Here is a 16,768-nt window from a genome sequence, read left to right on the forward strand (position 1 = left end):
GCGCGATCGTTTACCAGCACGCCAAGTATTATTATTTTTGTTGCCATTTGAGCTCGCGGTTGGTAAATTGAAGAGCATTTCTAGCAACGAAATTCAAAACATTCGGCCAGCTGAGTCGCACCGCAGGAGGGGGAGGGTTGGGGTGGGGGGCGGGGGGCGGCGGGTGGGGGGCGGGGGGCGGAAGGTGGGGGCGGCGTTTGAGGCGCCGGCCGAGGTTGGCGGCCGTCGGCAACGCCGTCGTCACCGTGCCGCCCGCCGCAGGCCTTCACGGAGGCGGCGAGCCAGTCGCAGGAGGTGCTGTCGGAGCAGGAGGACCGCGCGCCCATCATGGTGCTCAACTGCCTGGGCCAGCCGGCGTACGTGGCGCACGGCGCCGGCGTGTGCTCGCTGCACGCGGCCGAGGGCGGCGCGGTGGCGCACGCGGCCACGCACAGCCAGCTGCTGCAGGACGGCGAGCGCCTCAAGCTGGAGTACGTCGTCGGGGAGAACGCCAAGGATCGTTCTTTCATGGAGCGCCAGGCGGTCAAGTTCGCCGTGGGTGAGCGCCGGGCCGCGCGGGAGCCTCGGGGGCGTCGGTGAGCGCCGGCGCCCCTCAGGAAGAGACTTGGAACACTCCGGGCGGTTTTCTGATGGTCGTTCCGTTTGCGCCGAGTAGCCGTGGTTACCTTGGCTCTCCGACGTGTTTTCGACTCGGCTCCCATCACCTTACACCACCGCGTCTCTAATCGACGCAACAAAACCTACGCTGCGGTGTTGTAACTTAGTATGGCAATGTGATAAAGAGTACTGCCGATCCAATCAAAACATTCGCAGTGATACTTAACCTTGTTCCACTTTGCCATGACCTTTTCTTACCCGATACCCTAACTGATTCCACCTCGGTCCGTTCATCTTGGGCCAGATGCCTCCTCCATTCCATGACCTCCTCCTCGAGTGGCCAGCAGTGTTGAACCCTTGCCGTGTGCTCAATTTGATGAGCAGCTCACGCCTCTGTTTCCCCATTTCTCGGTATTCCTATGTCCTGGTGTCCCCATGTTCACCTCGCTGCTGTATCTCCATATCTTGTGCCCCATGCCCCCATGTCCCCATGTCTCTGTACCTACATGTCCCCCGTGCCCCTGTGCCACCACTTCTCCATGCGTTCCTGTCCCCATGTAGCTCCGTGTCTCTGTGTCCCCGTGTCGCCGTGTCTCCATGTCTCTATGCTTGCGTGTCTCCGTGTCCCCGTGTCTCCATGCTTCCGTGTCTACGTGTCCCCGTGCCTCCGTGTCCCCGTGCCCCCAATCTCTTCAACGTCTCCTTGCCCCCGTGACCCCGTGCCCCCCATGTTCCCAATGTCCCCGTGTCTGCCCCCTCCCCCCGCCCCCTGCAGCGCTGGTGGGATTCTCCAAGCTGGAGGTGCCGCTGTCGAAGGCCGGCCGCTACGTGTACAGCGTGGCCAACGAGAGCGACCACAAGGTCATGAACCTCGTGTGTCAGGTGGACGCCGCCAACGGCATCAAGACGCTCACCCTGCGCTCGCCGCTGCAGGTGCGTGCGGGCGCGTCCGCCGCCTGCATTGTCATCGACATCGTAGCGGCTCCGTCGTCGTCGTTGTACGGGCGTCCCTCGACGCGTTCCTGCAAAGTTGCGCGTGAAGCGGAATTCCGTATACAAGGCCCGAGTTATTTTTCCCATTGACTTCCATTGTAGAATTGGAAATGCGTTGCTAAGCACGTATTTAATGGAAAATGTATAATCGTATAATACAATATTCATAATAATACTGAAAATCAGATGCTAAATTAATATACTGTACGGTACTTACCAGAAACTGTGGTGAGATGCATGCAAGGACACATGACAGACCATATATTGTTCACATTTTTCCCCCCAAAACTTTGTTTGTTTCGAGATTCAAAACTCCGTAGCTGCGAATTTAACGTATATCAAGTTCATTCCCAAATGTATAAGTTACATTTTCGCGAAATTCTCTTTATTGAGATGCCGTATAACGAGGGATAACTATTTGTTACTGTTCACGCCACTGACCGAGAAGCTATGGAAAAACACAAGCAAGTGTGGCGTGTATGTACGGTCATTGCCACCGGGGACTCGGCATCTTGTATGTATGTATGTTGAACTTCTTTTGCACCGTACGTAGCCAACCGTGCTAATCCTGAGACTCGGCGACGCTTTAATTGGGGTATCGATGAAAGGACTATTCCTAGACGCGCTTGGGTGGAGTAGTGGCACAGTGGTCAGCCCACTGCGCTATGAACTCGCATCCCTTTGTACGGATCTTTGTTTTTTCATTCTCCCTCGTAAAAACGATCCAAAAATGAGTCACTTTCTTTGCTTGTTTACCCAGGGAAAGCCTCACACGGAGTCTCGGGACTGCAGTGGGGGGTGATTATTGAGTAATTTCCGGGTTATTTTTTTTATTTGGGCCATGATGCCGGTACACAATGGGGCCTACTCTTGCGAATGACGTTACGGGATCTTTAACGTCCACTGTGAAGCGTACGGCGCATGGTTAATTTACGGTCAATACACACCACAGTCAATAAAGAGGGCGGACTGCTGGGGCCGAACCGTGAATTCTCTGCAACAAATGGCAAACGCGGTACCGCTAGGCCGCGTCACCGGCCCGTGTTCGGCGGTCTGTTGAACTGCCTCCCTTCACCGCTTCACCAACCCGCACCGGCCAGCCTGACTCTTAAACCAGCCCGTAGCCGACACAGTGTGGGAGCAAGGCCTTTGCCCAGCTGACGAGGACGACGATGATGACGGTGACGATTACTGACGCCACCGTGCGCGTCCCGCAGATCAAGAACCACTGCTCGGTGCCGTTCCGCGTGCTGATCCGGACGAGCGACGGCGAGGAGACGGTGGTGGGGACGGCGGAGGCGCGCGGAGAGTTCAACGTGCCGTTTCCGGCGTACAGGTGTGGTCTCCCTCCCCCCTGCCCCCGCGACCCCCCCCCCCCCGCCTACCCCTGTGGCCCCCTCCCCATGCCCCGGTTTTCAACGGGGTGACACGACTATTCCCGTACAGATGATTTGATAATGTAGCAGACTGTACTACAAAATCGTATTACTGATAGTATGTATGTTAAACTTCTTTCGCACCGTACATAGCCAACCGTGCTAATCGGAGGTGCGGGGGAAGGACAGCAAACTAAACACAAAGTATTTGTAAAGAAAGTAGTTTTAAATCTAGATTATTTAAAAATGCATAGCTCCCAGTAGCTTCCTAATATCGGAAGGAAGAGCGTTCCAGACGGCCGCAGAAATGCATCTGAAAGCGCGCGATGCAGTGACCTATTTTGCCGCAGCAAGGATAGAGCCTTCCCCCTTGCTGTAAAGCCATGTTCACGTCGATCAAAGTGTTGCCCAACACGTGGAGCCACAACCAGCGCAAAGTGGAAGATTTACGAACAGGCAATTATTGCCTTCAGCCCCGACAACAACCGCATGATTATTTACGCGCGTCGGCTTTCACAATATTTTTTATCCACGGTTGATTTTTGGATCCGATTGCTTGAGTAAAATGTATGTCCGTACACCCTCCTCCACGCGGCCAATTAATAAATGAGTCGCGTGAACAAACCAGTGTGCTGGAGAGCAAATCCGCACACATTTACACCCCAATGTTAGATGTGTGCGGGTGGCTCTCCAACACCGGTAGTGCTGCTGAAGCAGCAATACATTGGCAGCGTGTTTGTTCATGACGTGACAACTTCATTAATTGGCCGTGTCGGGTGGAGGAGGGCGGAGTACGACACACATTTTTCCATTACAATTTTTTTCTTAGTATTTTTTATTTTACCAGGTAAGGCACACTGGGCGATATTGCTTTTTTTGTCAGAAGCTACCTGGACACAAACGATAGCTCAACGAAGTGACTTAGCATGTGGAAATGTACACCAGCCAAGTAATCTTAAACGAATGCGGATGGAAAAGCTGGAGGACCCGGACAAACATCTACGCGACCACGGGGAGAACACGCAAACAGGGTTGCGATTTCCGCATGGAAAATGCGGAAGGAGGGTTCAAATTTTCCCGCATTTTTGCTAAAGTCAACCGCAAACGGTGGAAAGACTACTCCTATGACCGCGCGCTTTTAACAACACGTTAATGCGTTCTATTGGAAAGGATACATCATGTACATGTGCTCGTAATCACGGCTCCGCATTTGAATAAAGTATGTGGTTCTTGTGCGGAAATGCGGAAATCATATATTCATTCCAATCAGTAACTCAAAGCCCTACGTGATGCTGGGCCTTGCATGTATCCTTTCCAATAGAACGCATTAACGTGTTGTTAAAAGCGCGCGGTCATAGGAGTAGTCTTTCCACCGTTTGCGGTTGACTTTAGCAAAAATGCGGGAAAATTTGAACCCTCCTTCCGCATTTTCCATGCGGAAATCGCAACCCTGCACGCAAACTCCAAATATACAACTAGCGTCCGGGCTAGGACCGAACCCGCACGACTTCCTGAATACCAGGCAGGAGGTTGTAAACATCTCGCCACCGCGCTCTGACCCAAAAATCAATGCTGACGCGTGCAGTCTTCTCGGCCGGCTCGTTTACCGTCCGTATCTTGTTCCCGCTCGCGTTGGGCTCACGTCGCCCTCGGACGCTGCGCAGGCAGGACCTGTATGTGCAGCCCGCGGTGCCCGGCCTGGAGGGCTTCGGCAACGCCGAGATGTCCTGGGTGGGCCTGATCGGCAACGCCGCGGTGTCGCGAGCCGTGCTCCGGTGCCCCGCGGCGCAGGAGGGCGGGCGCCCTCTCACCATCGTGGCGACCACCGTGGACGACTGCGTGACGTACCGCTGCTCGGAGGAGGAGCGCACGGGCCCCGCGTGCCTCATCCACCTGCGCCCGCCGCTCACGCTGCGCAACCTCATGCCCTTCCCGCTCTCCTACCGCCTTAAGGTGCCGCGTGCCACGCCTCGCGATCGTGGTGGCGCATTGTGCTGCGCTGGGCCAGGCTGTGACTGGCTGTGACCGCGTATTGCCACACTGTGCCTCCTTGCACGACGCCGTCACTCTGTGCCACTAACTAGCTAAATTAAACTATTTTATTTACCAGGTGAAGTCCACTGAGCTATTGGTTACAGGTGGCCTGACCACACATGATAAGCTCATTGAAGTGGCTTATTTCAACATTGCACGTGGGATTTCACAGTAGCAGCCAAATAATCTACACGGACATTGATTTTAAATGTGGAGGGTGGCAAAACGGAATGATCCGGAGAATAATCTACGTGACCACCACGGGGAGAGAGAGAGAACACGCTGAATCCAAATATAAAACAGCCATTGTCAGGGTCCAGGATCGAGCCCCTGACCTCCTGCATACTAGGCGATGGAGATAACATTTCCTTGCCACCGCGGTGCCCCAATGCCACTTAGTGTCGCGATGTGCCACGTTGTGCTGCCATGTGTAGTGCTGTACTGTGTAGGCACGCGACGACGCAGGAGTTGATGGTTACACGTCGAGGGCTTATCCCTTCACTGCCTGATTGGTGAGAATAGGATTCGGTTTATTAAATGAACGGTCTGGTTGCTCGGCGGAAGAACGAGCGGCTCAGTCAGAAGGTTTTGAATTCAAATCCTGGTTGGGGGTTGACTCAGCCCATCATCTCTTGCTCCATGTCACTAAAATTCATACCACTTTGTGGGCAAGTCAGCGGAGGTTATCCTTCGGATAGATTCACCCATGCCACTGGAATGTACAGTTTCCACTGTTGGCTCATGCCTCAATGGGAATTTAAACAGGACCTCATTTGAGACTTGGCCTTTCAAAGTCACCGATAGCTTTGCTTATTGAAAAACTGCAGGGAAAAGTACTTTACGTAGGTTGCTTGCTAACAAACAGATCGGTCGCACTGCCCCCCACTGCCCCCCACTGCCCCCCACTGCCCCCCACTGCCCCCCACTGCCCCCCACCGCGCGACCCAGGGGTCGGACGTGCACGGGCGGCTGGAGACGGGCCACTCGGCCGACGTGTGCCAGGCGAGCGAGTCGAGCGCCGAGCTGGAGCTGTCGCTGCACGGCTACCTGGGCCGCGACTGGACGTGCTTGTGCGGGGCGCGCGATGGCCAGGACGAGCTGTCCCACCTCTCCTTCTCGATCGACGCGGCCGGTCCCGGCTCCTCGTCCGGCGCGGCGGCGGCGCCGGCTCAGGACGAGACGCTGCTGCCCCCCCAGCGGCAGTTCGACGCGAAGCTGCAGCTGACGGAGAGCGAGGGCCGGCGCACGGCGGCCGTGTTCAGCCCCTACTGGATGCTGAACCGCACGGGCCGCATGCTGCAGTACCGCGCCGACGACGCCTATCACAAGCACCCGCCCGGCAATGAGGGCCCCTACCTCTTCGCTTTCAAGCCCAAGGTCATGTTCAACAAAAACAAGGTGAGCGCACGTGCGTGTGCGTCGGTGCGCGTGCGCGTACAGTTAGTATGTACTGTATGTTGCACTTCTTTCCCATCGTACGTAGCTAACCGTGTTAATTGGAGGTTCGGGGGGAAGGACAAGAAACTAAACACACAAGCACTTCTCAAGAAATGAGTTTTAAATATAGATTTTAAAGTGGCATAGCTCCAGTGGCTTCCTAATATCGGAGGGAAGAGTGTTCCTAACGGACGCAGAAGCACGTCTGAAAGCGTGCGATGCGCTACGAACCCGGCGCCCCAGTTCGATTCCCGCTCATGGTCAACACCAGTGACGATTATCTGAACCGGTTCTGGGCCTCCCCTTGGTCGACTCGGCCTCAGATGAATACTTGGTGCAGTGTGTAAACATCGCCACTGGGGACCGGGCGTGGTGCTGGCCAACCACCCCCTCTCGTGTGCCTTCATAGGTGCTCGCTTACAGCACTTGCCCCAATCGTCTGAGGCAATACGGGGGATCTCTGGCTTTGTGCATGCGTGCGCGTCTGCGCATCGGTACGATGTAGGGAAGTGCAGGTTAAAACAAGACAGAAATAATTAAAATATATATTTGTATTTTAGCCACTGTGCGGCCCCAGGAAAGCAGCCGGGTGACCGAGCGGTAGAGCGAGCGGCTCGCCATCTGAAGGCAGCGAGTTGAAATCCCGAATCGGAGGCTGACTCACCCCATCATCCCTCTGGGGTCGATAAACTTAGAATATTTGCGTGGGGAAGTCCGCGATGGCTGGTGTTAATTAGGGAATGGCCCCCTGCCATTTCACGTATACTTGAGTTTGAACCGGCTCCGGGCCCCAATGCAGTTGGATCTCTTTGTCCTCTGACCTTAACCAGTGACCCTGACCCCTCGTGTGTCGACCCCCCCCTGCGTGCCGTGTGCTTGTGTGCGTGCGTGCGTGCCGTGTGTGTGCGTGCGTGCCGTGTGCGTGCGTGCCGTGTGTGTACGTGCGTGCGTGCCGTGTGCTTGTGTGCGTGCGTGCGTGCCGTGTGCTTGTGTGCGTGCGTGCGTGCGTGCCGTGTGCTTGTGTGCGTGCGTGCGTGCTTGTGTGCGTGCGTGCCGTGTGCTTGTGTGCGTGCGTGCCGTGTGCTTGTGTGTGTGCGTGCTTGCCGTGTGCTTGTGTGCGTGCGTGCGTGCCGTGTGCGTGCGTGCTTGTGTACGTGCGTGCGTGCCGTGTGCTTGTGTGCGTGCGTGCGTGCGTGCCGTGTGCTTGTGTGCGTGCGTGCGTGCGTGCCGTGTGCTTGTGTGCGTGCGTGCCGTGTGCTTGTGTGCGTGCGTGCGTGCCGTGTGCTTGTGTGCGTGCGTGCGTGCTTGTGTACGTGCGTGCGTGCCGTGTGCTTGTGTGCGTGCGTGCGTGCCGTGTGCTTGTGTGCGTGCGTGCGCGAGCACAGGTGCAGCTGCGCGTGAGCGACAGTGACCCCTCCTCCGACTTCTCGCTCGACACGGTGGGGAGCAGCGGCTGCATCAAGTGCAGCTCCAAGAAGAAGATGGAGTACGCGGTGAGCGTCCGCCCACATCCTCCTCGTCCAGATTCCCCCCCCCCCCCCCCCACAATTCTCTCCGTCTGGTCACGATTACGATCCGCCGGGCGGCGGTGGTGGCTGCGCATGTGGCCTGTAATACAGACGAGGGTTGGTGGATCGCCGCACGAAGGAGGAGCCATACCCTGGCTCGCCAGGAGAAGGCGGTACAGTCCAGAAAAAGCCTGTTTCCGCCTTTACGGGATCGAGTGTTTCCTCCTCGCACGCGTGGGTTTTCTCCGGGTGCTTCGTTTTCCTCCCACGTGCAAACGCTCATGAATGGGCCAGTAACACCTCAATGTATAGAGGCCCGCAGAGCTTGCGGGGAGCGGGGAATTTGGCACCGGCTCACCACGCGGCTGCCTTTCCGCTCGTCCGTGGTTCCTCCTGACACCTCGTACGACGTCGTGGTTTCGGGGTGTTAGCCGTGTCATTGTGTCGACGTGTTGACGTTCACGGGAGAGGCGGGACAATGACTTCAAGATGCCGCGTACCGTGACACGTCTGTCCGCATCTTCAAAGTTATTTTTATCTTAGTGAAACTTAAAAACCATGTCGGACAACATATCTAAAAGATTAAAAAGTATTTCCACTCTTGTAATTTTCATCCGTGGTCCTCTGTACTGATAAACCTACAAACACAGGCACAACTAATTTTGTATTAAGTTTACAAATGAAGGAACTAATAATGAAAGATTGTGTACACCACCCCCCCACTGCGCACCCCTCCACCCCCGGCCACCATCGTTAATCCCACCTCCCTCCCACCTCCCTCCCGCCTCCCGGCCACCCAGGTGGGCGTCACGATTTCGCTGACGAGCTTCACGCTCACCAAGGTGGTCTCCTTCCAGCCATACTTCTCGCTCGCCAACAAGTCCCGTCTCGACGTGGAGGTGTCCGAGACCGGCTCCGACGCCTGGCTGCTCGTGTCGTCTAACAAGGTATGCATGTGCTATATATACAAACTAAACACAAAAATCAGTTCTCAAGAAATGAGTTTGTCAAACTAGCTGATGATGATTTGAAAATTCAAAGCTCCAGCGGCTTCTTAACATTGGAAGGAAGAGCGTTCCAGACGGCCGCAGAATCGCATCTGAAAGCGCGCATTGCGGCGACCCTCTTTGTTCGAAAGGTGCCGACGCCGGAGGAGGGGTGGTGGGGAGGGGAAGCGCCACCGCTCACGTTCAACGACAAACCAATTATTTTTCAGACTTCATCGGTTCGGGATCCTGTGACACTTGTTTGCCGTGTCTCCGACATTCTTACGTTCCCCCCACACCCCCCTCCCCCGACTCACGGCCGTGCCTTTCTGTGCCCCCCCACGGTCCCCGTCGCGCCCGTCGTCCGGGCTCCGCAGTGTGTGCCGTTCTGGCCGGAGGACACGTCCCAGCGGCTCCAGGTGCGCGTTCACGGCTCGGGCGAGTGCTCCAAGGCCTTCAGCTTCACGCAGCAGGACAACGGCACTCTGCTGCAGCTCGAGGGCAAGGTGCGTCCGTCTGCTGTCCGCCCGCCCGCCGTCCGTCCCGCCACGGCCCGCATCTTTCCTCCGTCGAGAATCAAAGCCAAAGAACGTTTCGCACGACTTATTTTTCTCCACCTAAAATGACATTCGTTAAGTCTCTGCGGTGCGATGTGCATCCGCACGGTTCAAGGGAAGGTGCTGAATTCCACGTGGCGGCCCACAGCACAAGACGGCGGCTGTGTCGCACTGGCGATCACCAATCGCGACGTAGCAATGCAAAGCCCGTTGGGCTGTTGGTACCCAAATGTGATTGCAATGCCATGGGCGCAGTCACGTACGTACGCTGGCAGTTCAGTCGGTCAGTATCCGGTATCCTTTATTTAGCCAGGAGATAGGACAGACCCATCGAGTCACATGCAACATCATTGGCTCTTTTGCAAGGGCACATCATTTTAAACAAATATTTTAAGTTAATCCAGCTTACCAACTTAACTTCCCGTTGGGAAAATCCCGTCACAGCCCGATCCAATCAGCCAACGCAAGAATAGTAAGACAAGTGAATGCACTCGGTCTATGGACTTGTCGATTATTCCCCCGAGATGGACTTAGCCTGAAATTAAATTTTTTTTTTTCCGGAAAGATCACAGTCTGGCTCATCCCAGTCCCATCTGTCCTGTCGTATCCCATGTGCCACAAGCGAAAGACTCTGGTCATGATTCCCTTGTCCCAGTGCGCGTTGTCATTGTTGTTGGTGCCGAGTTGTCGTGGCGCGTGTGCGCCGAACGGCACATGCTCTCCAACCGCGTGCCGATGCGATTTAACGTCTCGGCTTATATTATATTCATAATGGCTTTAATCTCTTCCTCAAGCCGCGAGGCCTGCCTGTCGTGCCGAGGTTTCACCGGTGCCGGTGAACAGCGCTCGTTCCCTGTCACGTTTTAGAACGGCGGAGACAGCTGAACCTTGGTGTAAATTGTCGTCAAGCCTACGGTCGAGAAGTATGAAAGTTCCTGTCATATTTGGGCTTCCGAAAACTACAACCCCGGAGGTTCATTTGTTTCATTCGTAGAGCAAGGTCAGCCTGCAGTCCTCCACGGTTTAATGTCTCTTGCTAAAGTTGGTTAAATGAGCAGAAGTCGGGGAGACTTTCTAAAGGGCCGCTTACACGTGTCCCATTAGAAAGACGACCTGGTCGAGAAAGACTTTACAAGTCTCACGGAGAGATCATAATTCAAGCACACCAAGGCTATGGGTAACTTCGGCCCTGATTGCTTGCCCGGTTGGAGGCATCTGCCCTGTGCGTGTGTGCATGTATGTTTGTGCGTGTGTGTGTGTCGCAGCGAACCATTTTAACACCGTCATGTGTCGAGTCCCACTCCCACCCTAAATGTTCCTCTTTGTGTCTGCGTGACCATCTCGATGTCAAAGATTGCCAAGGGCAACGTCCAGGTAGGTGACGCTCTTTTGCAGCTTCATTTTTTTCCCCGCGCAAATTCCCCCCCCCCCTTCCCCGTGCCGACCGTTGTTATGACAACGGCCGCTAACCGCGCGCTCCGGATTACACGCCGCACATCGGTCACCTGCGTGGCCTTTCGCGAACCGGCCACCGTCGTGATCACGCCCCGCGGCGCTCACCGAGTGTCAGGAGTGTCTCACGTGGTCAGGACACCAAGCCGGCACCGCTGAGTGCCTGGTTTGGAATCCCGAGTTCTTCGCAAAATTCCAGCTATTAAAATAAATAAAAAAATGGTGTGACTGTCGTACGAGGAGAGGGTGGGAATGCGCTGCCCCCACCGACTGCTCGTTGTAGTATTCTTAAATTTTTTTGGTAAAGTCACGTAGGTAAAAATTACAATTTTTAATTAATTAAAGTAAAATAAAATAAAAATCACGACGTTTCGGAGGCAACACAAGCTTCCGTCTTCAGGTGGAATCGTCACAGCACGATTGCTGTTTCAATTGTTTCAAGTGAAACAGCAATCGTGATTTGTGATTTTTATTTTATTTTTATTTTACTTTAATTAATTTTAACTTTTTACCTACGTGACTTTACCGAAAAAACCTAAGAATATGAATCCTTGCAGTCACGAAAGTTTCAAATCTAGAATTGCTCGTTGTAGCTTGGATACACTTGAGCCGTGAATTAGCAAAGCGACACGCGAGCGCGTAATGGATGGGCGAGCGACGCGTTGGCATCCCGATGCCCTCGACTCGAGACTCGGTCTCCGATCGAGCATCGTTGGCCGCTAAGCTCACGGCGTGGGGCATTCGACTAGGAGCGTTGCGCGCGCGCCGTGCCGTCACGACGGGGGTCCTGGTGAGTTGGGGGTGTCTTGGAGGGGCTGTGGTGGGAAGGGGGGGGGCACAGGGACAGGAACCGCCGATGTGAACTTCTCACAGGGGACGTCGTCAAGGCACAGCGAAGGGCGCGCGACCTCCTCTGCCGCTGCCGCTGCCGTCCCACGCGCTTCACTAAGCCAATTGAGCACAAACCAAAAATACTCTCACCACCACCACCTTAATGATGAACATTGCCTGACGACAATCATCATTACATAGCAGGCCGACGTTTCGGGCAGTGCTCCCTTGTTGAGTGCACAGAGGGGCGAGAAAAACCTGTTGGATTGGTACAAGAAAAACTCATTACGCTCTTGAATAACACTGCGGCTTTCGGAGGTATAGTACAGTTGCACATGGTGCTATGAAGAAGGACCATTGCCCGGAAGCATCGCCTATTATATATATATACTTTATTGTTGTTTGAAGGCCACAGTTTTGTTGATTAATGAGTTGAGTTTTGTTCATTGTGCTTGTGCACCACTGCCAACGCAGCAGCAGAAGCAGCAGCCACCTCATCAAATAACATGTTTGGTCGAATAATAGGCTATGACGTTCGGAGGGAGTTGACGCGAACAGTTTTGAGTTGAGAAGTGAACAATTCCCATGAACAGACGTTGAGTCTGTAATAGGCCTGCCCTTGCCATGTCGGTCATGGGAGTTTGTTTGACCATTCTTCACCGCGCTGGACAGTGCATGGGCCCTACGGTGGTGTGGTGTTAACTCCCTCGGCCGGTATGCAGGAGGTCGTGGGTTCAATGCTGACCCTGACGCCTGCTGTATATTTGAGTTTGCATGTTTTCCCTATGGTCATGTGGATCTTTTTCCTCCACATTTAGAATCAACATGCGTTTTGGAGTATTTGGCTGCTATTATAAATTTCCACGTGAATAAGCCACTTCGTTGAGCTATCGTTTTTGATAGCCAGGTCGCTTATGAAAAAGGGCTACAAAGCTCGGTGGGGCCTTACTCTGATCAAATATAAAAATGTAATAGCTTGTAGATCGATGAAGGGGGGTGCCCAACTCCGGTTCCCACCACTGACATTAGCTGTGGACCAGGAATCGAACTCGGTTCGCCGGGTGCACAGCATGCCAACTCCCGCACCAGCACTCCCCGCAGCCCAAAACTTTACCCTGCTGCTTTTGTCCGTGACAAGACAGTGATCGAGACATGAAAGGTGGTGAGGGTCGTTTAGGTTTGTGCATTTACATTCCCTTAACGTCCAATTGTTAATGATGCCCTCTTGGACCTTTACTGCAATCACAGGGTAACACACTTGGGGCGGAATCGATATTGCATCTGAAGGGGCGATTTATTTGCTGTTGTAACTTTATGAACCCGTGCCCCTACTGGACATCTGTGGAAAAAGAGTTTCATAGCTCTTCGGATTTCTCCAGGACTCTGATTGGCCCCCGCGCGTCAGTGTTGGGGATACATTAACGGGCAGTCCGTTGAGCCGAACGTGCCTCAAGGAAATCGCGCACAGGGTCAAAACGATATAAAACAAATACAATAAACACCCCTAATGGGCTCGTGCGATATTTAAAACCGAATCTTATGCAAGGGTTTATTTTGTCGCTTTGTCGTCAATATGATTTGCATCTTGAAAGCTTCGCCCTTCTCGAAGTGACGCAGCCGCTGCCGGGTCGGGACAATCTGGCGTTGGTCGCCGATGCGCTGCCCTGTGAATCGTCTCCGCGTTCGATTCGAGAAAAAATGTGATCAAATATGAGAGAGGTTTTGCATTTGAGGGTGAAGGTTTATTTCTCCAAGTATCGAGTGTTTATTTTTGACCAGGTGAGAGCTCAAGAGGTCATTTGCGAGAGTGACCTCGTCACTAAAATGACAAAAGCAATCAAATAAAAAGAAACAGTAGAATAGCGAGGCAAAGAGAAATCGGAGTAACAACCACCAAATAGGAATTCCAGGCATCTGTCACTAACACTGTGGTCCTAAAAGGAAATATATGTTTGGTAACATTTTGGGGCTATGGGCCTTCTTCATAGCACATAAATAAAATGTATCAACATATATTATTTATGTGCCATGAAGAAGGTCCATTGCCCAAAACGTCACCTATTATATTTATTTCTCCTCTTAAGGTCACATACAGCGTTGTGATGGACGGGTTGAGTTTTCTTACTTGTGCTTGTGCACCACTCCCAGCGCAGCAGCAGAAGTGGCATCGCCGAATAATTATTTTCAAATATTATTTAGAGCCAAAGCAACAACACTGGGTGGCTGTACGGTGATTAATGTTGCATACAGCCAAGTGCAAGATGTACAAACAAAAGTAATGTGCATTTTGAATTGTAAATCACTTTATTTTCGTCTGGTGTTGGATTTTATCAATTATCCACCAAGAATGGATTTTTAGTGATTCCCGTGATGGAAGAATGTAGATTGGAAGTGTCTGGGCGGCTCGAGCATTGGAACATTGAGCTATCACAAACTAAGGGGGGGCCCGGGTTGGAATCCGTGTTGTGGCCACCCGTGATTGAATTGGGTTTTCTCGTTTAGCGAGTAGATTGCCGAAGCTTGCTCACCATCGGGAACTGCACAAAAGAAAGCCCCATTATATTTGTCACTCCCGTTTGGCAGATTCTACTTATGAGAATTAATAAAATGGTAATGGGCTGCCATCTCTAGAGAAGGACATGTAGCAAAGTGCACCCCTAGTGTAGATAAGAGGTCACTTGAAGGGATGTCAAAACTAGTTCTGTCATAGCAAGTTGTGCGAATGCACTGCCCAGCCAAGAGTTGCGCGTTGACGCTTCGTCTCATCACGTGACAACAAAATGATTGATTACAAATTGAGGAAAGAGACAGTTTAAAAATAATTTGACCCAGTGAAGGTGTACTGGTGAAACACGGACCAGAGTAGAGATCCGAATCGCAGGGGCACGAGCTGGCCTAACGCCTCCGGGCACGTCGTCCGTCTGCCCCCCCCCCCCCACCACGCAGTACGTGGGCTTGGTGATGGACGTGAGCCTGGGCGAGCACTCCACCGTCATCTCCTTCGCCGACTACTTTGAGGGTTCCGCGCCGGTGCACCTTGTCAACCACTCGCACGAGGTCGTCGCCTACACGCAGAGGTACCGCTCACCCCCCCCCCACAACCAATCACAACGGGGATTTGTTATTTTTGTTTTGTTTAAACCAGTGGAAGGATTCGGCTCACATGGTATTCAGCAAAGGTCTCTTGATTGATGACCGTCAGGCAATGCCACCGGTCATACAGCAGTTAACACACGCCTTCAGCACTCCGCGCTCCCCTCTCTTCTCTCACTGTCCACCGTTATCCACTGGTCTGCATTCGTCAACGCAGTCAATAATTGCCCTCGGGCTTTGCCGCAGATGGTGTTGATGGTGCTGATAGCGGAGGTGGTAGTTTTGCTGCCGATAATGATGAAAATGGAAGTGGTGCTGCTGTTGATGATGATGCTGATTACATTGCTGCCGGTGATGCTGACAATTGGTGGTGATCGTGGTGGTGGTGGCGGTGGTGGTGGCAGCGACTCAAATGACGAGCGCACGCTGCAGCCTGGGCAGAGCGTGCTCTACACGTGGAGCGACCCCTGCCGCAAGCGCCACCTGCGCTGGACCTGCTGCGACCAGAGCTACGAGCTCGACCTGCTGAAGGTGCCCGCCCCGCACCGACGGACTCACGGCTCCCGCACCCACCTCGCTGCCTTCCTCGCTGGCGACGGCCGTGTCCTCTGCCTGGCTCTCCTCGGCTGTTCTTGCCAGAAGTTTCAGCTCGATGGCTTGTTATCACCAAATGCCTTTGCTCGGAAAATGTACCAAAACTTCATCAATAGCACTGCCCTAAAATGAGAATGTAAATTTTAACAGGTGACATTGCAGACCTTCATTGTAACAGAGAGAGAAATATAAAGGCCTTGAGAGATTGCCCTTAATGTCACCTCTTGCGTATTTTTGTCCCTCTGAAAAATAGTGGCTGCAGCCAATCGGCATCTCTGAGGCATGTGACTTTGCCGACAATGGCAGCCTCTACAAATCAGCACTGGGGAGATAAAGGCGGCCGGGCGCGGTGCTGGTGACACACCGTGCCCTCATGCCATGGTGCTGGCTCGTTGAATGAGTTGTTGAGCCAGGATTGTGCAAGGACACAGCGCCCAGGGTAACCAGAGGGCACAGGCTTAGATATGTATTGACTTGTCGCTCGAACAACAAACGACCACTTGTGTTTAACAACACGTCATAATAACAACAAAAAAACACGTTTAATTAAGAAGAAGAATTCAAATGACATTTTAAAACTTTACACCTTATCAGTCACTCTCATACTGTCTGGGATACTTTGGAGCAGAGGTGCCCTTACACGACTCATCTGAAAGACCAGCATGATACCTTGCTCACTGTCACATATATTTATTTATTTATACACACGCGTGTTAAAATGCCCATGTCAGAGCAATGAGCAATGAGCCGGCACCACCGAGATACTGGGTTTGATTCTGAGCTGCAGCCCACGTGAAAGGCGTTGTTCCCCAGTGTGGTGAATTGATGGCCTCAGCCCGGTCGCGTATATATCTGCACGTAAAATTAAATCGCCTAATCGCTTTTTAATGTAAGACCGCCCCAGCCCAGCTGCGATTGCTGAGATTGATTTTAAAAATAATTTTGACCTTGAGCGATATAAGAGAACTACAACCGAGGGCATTTAATGACTCTCCCGTTCCCCCCCCCTCTCCTCCGCCGGTGCCAGGTGTTATTCTGGCTCGGCTGAGCCGCGCGTTTGTCAATACAGTGCCTCTCCCGCGCGAAGAGGTGAGGAGCTCATTATGAGCCCCGCTAATCTATCTGAAGACGCGGGCGGCCAAGCCCAGCTGGGCTGCGCTCCTAATTACAATTGGCTGTTTTTGTATTCGAAAAAAGGCGCTAAAGGCGCAGCCCTGCAATTGCTTTCTCATGCCACTGCTGGCCAAGGGGGGGCCTCCACTAGAAGGAGCTCAAGAAAGCCCCATCTTCTCTGCACGCTATTTTGCCCA

At 53.2% G+C, this 16,768-nt stretch overlaps 1 protein-coding gene across 4 annotated transcripts in view; it reads left to right on the forward strand.

The window, feature by feature from the left end:
- Window positions 1–16,768, forward strand: part of LOC133354101 (intermembrane lipid transfer protein VPS13C-like) — a 126,246-nt gene that overhangs the window by 73,998 nt on the left and 35,480 nt on the right. For 3 of the 4 annotated variants that reach the window (XM_061570674.1, XM_061570677.1, XM_061570676.1), the window contains exons 43-53: window positions 262–538; window positions 1,373–1,530; window positions 2,808–2,926; window positions 4,631–4,919; window positions 5,949–6,398; window positions 7,823–7,930; window positions 8,746–8,892; window positions 9,309–9,437; window positions 10,842–10,862; window positions 14,718–14,848; window positions 15,269–15,395. In XM_061570674.1, coding sequence (XP_061426658.1) covers window positions 262–538; window positions 1,373–1,530; window positions 2,808–2,926; window positions 4,631–4,919; window positions 5,949–6,398; window positions 7,823–7,930; window positions 8,746–8,892; window positions 9,309–9,437; window positions 10,842–10,862; window positions 14,718–14,848; window positions 15,269–15,395 — 1,956 coding nt within the window. The remainder of the gene's footprint in view (window positions 1–261; window positions 539–1,372; window positions 1,531–2,807; window positions 2,927–4,630; window positions 4,920–5,948; window positions 6,399–7,822; window positions 7,931–8,745; window positions 8,893–9,308; window positions 9,438–10,841; window positions 10,863–14,717; window positions 14,849–15,268; window positions 15,396–16,768) is intronic. The other variant, XM_061570675.1, reaches the window with a different exon arrangement.

The sequence above is a fragment of the Lethenteron reissneri genome, chromosome 46, assembly GCF_015708825.2.
Source record: "Lethenteron reissneri isolate LAM-NWPU_2019-01 chromosome 46, ASM1570882v1, whole genome shotgun sequence".
Lineage (NCBI taxonomy): Eukaryota > Metazoa > Chordata > Hyperoartia > Petromyzontiformes > Petromyzontidae > Lethenteron > Lethenteron reissneri.